A 5,610-nucleotide genomic window follows, 5' to 3' on the forward strand; every position below is an offset into this window, starting at 1 on the left:
GGGGTGGACCTGGCTGTGATGTGATTTGATAGTAAATTTGGGCTGTGATTTGACAGCAAAAAAACAACAACCCCCCAACAAAAAACTAAACCAACCCAGAGAGTTGTGTGGAATGTGGTCTTAGAAGAGTGCCCTGCTGACATGGAGTGCCAAATGGGAAGAAATCTCTTGAAAGTGAGGTGATGTTATAGGTGCTGAAACAAAGCTCCCCGGAGGGAATATATTTGTACTGCAAAATGATGTTCTTGAGGGGGGAAAGGTACCATATGCTGAAACAGATTCCCCAAATGAGAAGTAAATACAGTTCCTATGCTCCTTTGCTTTTCCACTCATGGAAATGTGTACTGCTGTGCTAGATGTAGATGTGCAGTCAACCAGTGAACTCTAACAAAAGACTCAGTGATCACACCGTCTTGATCAGCAATGAGGCTGGGGCTTATTCTCAACTGGTGAATTATGATATAATCACAATTGGTGATTATGGCATGAGCAGAACCTGCAGGAGTTCCTACTTACCAATGCACACCCATGTTGGGTCAACAGGAAATATCAATACTGCTATACGCGGACACGAGAACAGGTCTAAGGAGACTTTTAGATAAGGTAGGAGAATATTGTAAAGAAGAGAAACTTATCATTAACTACTCCAAAACCAAAGTAGTGGTTTTCTGGAAAAGGGCCAAAAAACATGTTTGTAGTATTCAAGGTGTCCCAATAGAACAGTGGAAGACCTATAAATACTTGGGTTTAATACTTAGTGAAACATTAAATTGGAATGCCCAACAGCAACTAAGACATTGGGAGTAATATTGAGATTTTATCGAACAAAAGGTGGCTTCCTAATAGATTCAGCCATTAAGCTTTTTATTACTAAAGTTGTACCCCATATACTGTATGGGATAGAACTTTGGGGATGGAAGGAGCAAACGTTGACCAGCTTGGAGACACTGCAAAATCTTTTTTCTGAGGCGGCTATTGGTACTGCTGAAGGGCTCATCTGTGGCCCTAATGAGAGGAGAAATAGGTGTCCCCTCACTCAGGACTCGAGCTCACAGAAAGCGATCCTGAAATCAAAGTTGAAATAGCAACAGCTGCCAAATGAAACACTTAGCAAAATCAGTTATTGCAATATACTAAGCAAAGATAAAACTTGTGTTGAATTCTATAATAACATTATTTCCTGATATATTGTGCCAGATGACTTACTTAGATCCCTTTCGAACACTTGGGATCTGTGTCAATGGATATAGTATGAGGATGCTCTATTAGACAACATGTTAATAATTCAGTCAAAATCTGCACCGTGGTACCAAAGGATAAAGAAAGACCATTTAAGAGCACACTACTTGACAGATATCACGGTACACAGCCTAAGAGCGGCATTCACCGCACTTCGCTTTTAGTCTATGCCCACCAAAGTGCTGTCTGGAATGTACTCTAAGTTACCACAGGAACAATGCATTTGTGCATGCAGAACCTCTGTGGAATATTTATTCCATTATATAATGATTTCTCCTTTATACTCAGACCTGAGAAGCAGATTCCTATTCTGAAGCCAAGTGCACAATTTACCTGACAGTGGAAAGTTGATCTTTCTCTTGTTGGATACAAATCCTTTGGTCTCACACAAGGTAGCGCTCTTTGCACTTGCTGCTAGGAAAGTTAGATTCAAGACGGCTCTTAGAAATGTTTTAAAATGAGTTTTAAAATACTAATACCATGTTTTTATAATTATAAATTGCTGTAATTTTGACATTTTAGTTGCATAACTGAGTTTTATTCTGAATGTAATGTTTTAAATCATAAGTACTCTTTGAATGCAATTTTGTATTGTAAAGGCCAATGGCCATATACTATAAAATCTTACATACATACTTACCAATGCAAGATTTGTATTCTGCATTCAGTCAATGGTTGATTTCCTCTTTTCTAAAGAACTAATAGATTTTTTTTTAAAAAAAATAGATGTATGTACCCTATTTTTTAAAAAAACAACAACAGGTACATAAATTGGAGAAAAGCTTCTTAGGCTGCAGAAATGCTTCATACACTGAGCAGCCCCTTTTATCTATTTTCTTCTTATTTAAAAGTTTATGGCTGTCCCAACCTGTCACATTATTATGTTTTGATGCTGGCTCAGGCCAGGGACTTGAGGGAAGAGACAAGATCACCTCCTTAAATTATACTTTTGAAAATGTCACATGAAAGGCTTTTGAAAGTTCAAAAATAAACAGAATATTTTATTCAACGTAGAGGGGAAAAGGTCAGGTGGAATCGGGGTAAAATGTCTGCGGTGAATCAATAATAACTCTGAAGTAACTTAGTAAATTCACAAATTCCAGGTCACATGTTTCCAGCAAGTAATAGTTTAAAGCTTTTCACAAAGGTCTTAGACTCTTTGAGATGAGCGGCTGTATTTTCAGTGTCTGCTCCAGAATAAGTTCTTGAGTTTAACTGACTCTACAAGTTTCAGAAAACATGGAAAAACTACCAGGTACCTAAATTCCTTCTCTAAACAAACCAGGGATAATTCTTCTATTTGAGCTATCTCCCTTTTCAACTGGACAGGGCATTACTTCTCTACACTAGAAGCTCTTCCCCTTTTCTCTGGCCTGAATGGGAGTCTTCAGCAATCCTTCCATTCCTCCCTGCTACCTTCCTAGTCCTTCCGTCAGTGCTAAAATGAATTCTTTTTAGCAGTCAGTTACCAACACTTTCTTCTCAACTGAGCTATCCAATGAAATCCATTTGAGCAGCATGTCACTCAAAGGCTCTCCAGCTCTGAGAGGCATTAACTCTTCACAGTCCATCACATGTTTATACAGCACTTAAGAGCTTTCAAAGCACAGCCCATCACACAAGTATAAACTAATCCTTCAAGGAGTCTACAATACTGTCCAGAACATCCATTTCCCCATTCATCCAGATCAGAATGTCCCATCACAATAATTCTTATTCTGTCTGAATTATGTTTCATTTTATTCACCCTTAGCCAGTCCATAGCCTCCTCCAGACATCAGGCTTATAGTGCTTCATCTAGACTAGATGAAAAGAAGATAATTTAAGGACATGATTTCAGCATATCCCCTGCATTGCAACAAATGAAATAAAGCACAGCAAAGACCCCTGTACAATAATGTGCACTGCTATGCAGTACAAGCTGCATTTTCAAATGCACCTATGCAAAAATTGCATGGGCAACAGTAAGAAATGCCTGCCTTTAGAACACTTACTGGCATCTGTATCAGTCCTTTTTGCATGTACATTGTGCTTAGCAATTTACCAAAATTTCATACAACGTTTGGACATCATGCTGAAGTGGAAAAAAGGGATGTGCAAGTGGAACATTCACATTTCAGAAATCCCCCCCCCCAGCTTTTCTTATGAGATTTTAGAGATATCCACGTTTTGTCCTGTCCTGATGCTGGAAGAGAAACAAAGGACTGTACCCAAGCTAAATTTTCCATTAATCAAAGGTACTTCTATCAGCAAAACAGCATTTTCCTTCCTCTCCTCTTCCAGCTGCAGCACATTGAGATCCCTGAAATGCTGGTTTGGGGGGGAGGCAGGGGACAGGAATGGCATGAGGGAGGCAAGCCCAAACCCCCATCAGTAACAAGAGGAAACATGCTGCTCTGCTCTACTGTCTCCCTGGAAGGATTACTGATAACCTTGTGTTTTTCTCTATTTTTTAGATCTATTCCCTTCAGTAACAGTAGGAAATCTCCACTAGAAACACAAGAATAAACAAATGTCACAATTAGAGTCTTAAATAAAATGTATGCTGCTGTTTTAATGTAATGCCTCACAGGATGAAGGTTAGAAACTTCTATCTATCTATCATCTATCTATCATCTATCTATCAACTATCTATCTATCATCTATTTATCTATCTATCATCTATCTATCTATCTATCTATCTATCTATCTATCTATCTATCTATCTATCTATCTATATCATCTATCTATATAGTACTGCTCATACGGCTATCACCTTAAGCAGAAATTAGAACAAAAATATTTTAAAAGACCTTACTCAGTATTATTTCTCTTATATTTGATTATTATACCTATGGATTTTGCCTCCGAGACGGTGACATGATCATTTGTATCCGACAATAGCCATGACACCTCAGCTCACCCATTTAGCAATTCTGTATCTTTCAGTAAAGGGGTGACTAAATTAGCCCTCATCAAATATAGGGCACTCCATAATCATAAATTCAGTGGTTTCGATTGTATGATATGAGCATCTGCACATTCTATTAGAGTATGATACTCTATTATATCTGCCCTCCAAAACTGCTGAGGGAAGAACGTTCAGTCTTGCCAAAGTAAAAGCTCTTCTTAGTTTTGGGACGGTCAATTGATAAAAAATATTTTGGCAGTTGCATCAGGAGGGCAATTCCCAAGTGGAGTGTCGAAAATACCCTGCGTGCCCTACTAGATGTATTTGTAAAATCCAGTTTCTTTACAGATTTTCAATTTTGTCTTATAATGTCTTTAGTTCTGTATTCTTAATCATATCATTTGTTATTCCTAGGCATTTCATTTTCTTTTCTAATAGCCAATCCCCTTGGCTATAATGTTTATCTGCCTCGATAAGTCCAAGTAGAGTAGATCCTCCCTCAGCTTTTAAAACCTTTACTTTAAGGAGAAATTCTTTAATCCAAGCCCTAGCTTCCATCGATAATTTGCCTAATACCGCTCTCAATGCTATGCCCAAGACACATCTAGGAGTAGTCACTAAGCATTGGAAAAAGTCATACTGGATGGAATCCATTTTTTCAGAAGTTGGGGGCGGAGCTGGAGGTCTCATGAGCCGGCTACACCTTGTCAGTCTTCGCCTCATGCTTGGCCCACACTCCCACCCTGTATGTAGTGAAGACTTTTGCTGGTTGCCCCTTTGGAGGGAAGGGGTAGGAATTTTTCACCCTATCCAGATTAGCGACTTGGGGGGGGGATGTTTTTGCTTACCTTGTACTGTGATCAGTGGATTGGACATATTAAATAGTGGGTTCCATGGGTGAACAGACTCCCAGTCTGGTGATCAGCTCTACTTTGTTCAGTGATTTCAGCAAGAACAGGACTGTAGACCAGAGCCTCAGCTCGGGTATATTGCATGCAATGGCCACACCCCAACACACCCCACTCCCAACAATAGGCTATTTACAAAACTTTACATCTTAATTGGTTACTGCCAGAAACCTGTTGGTTGTTTTTTATTCAGCCCCAAGCTCACCCTGTCTTTGGCAGCACAGTCCTGCAATGTTTCAGTCCCAATACATAACAGGACAATTGGCCAGGGTGCTCCATTTAAATAGGTGTTGGTCACTTGTAGGTGATAGGATTGGGTTTGGCAAACTAATGCAGTTTGGGGAGCACCATCTGACACCTCTATCTTTTTTAGCTTAGGGGTGTTGTGAGTACAGCCCTTGGGTTGTGCGGCCCAGGGCAGGGAAAGCGAACTGCCTTTCAGACATCTCTGGTAGCTCCTCCCCTTGAGTTGTGTGGTTTGGTGGGTTAGAGTTCCAGGGTGATAATCCAGTTGCTGGGCCACTGATTTTAAGCCATATCATGATGGCTATGGCCAGGGGCAGGTGGCTCACC

General features: G+C 39.8%; 1 protein-coding gene across 1 annotated transcript in view; it reads left to right on the top strand.

Annotated features, from left to right (window-relative positions):
* LOC107114872 (anoctamin-3-like) overlaps positions 1-3,713 on the top strand; it is a 25,073-nt gene extending 21,360 nt beyond the window's left edge. Inside the window, exon 4 of the mRNA XM_015416476.1 lies at positions 3,696-3,713. Within this exon, the coding sequence (XP_015271962.1) occupies positions 3,696-3,713 (18 nt within the window). The remainder of the gene's footprint in view (positions 1-3,695) is intronic.
* The last annotated feature ends 1,897 nt before the right edge of the window (positions 3,714-5,610 follow it).

This window comes from Gekko japonicus, unplaced genomic scaffold (assembly GCF_001447785.1).
Source record: "Gekko japonicus isolate JY-2015 unplaced genomic scaffold, Gekko_japonicus_V1.1 scaffold2228, whole genome shotgun sequence".
Lineage (NCBI taxonomy): Eukaryota > Metazoa > Chordata > Lepidosauria > Squamata > Gekkonidae > Gekko > Gekko japonicus.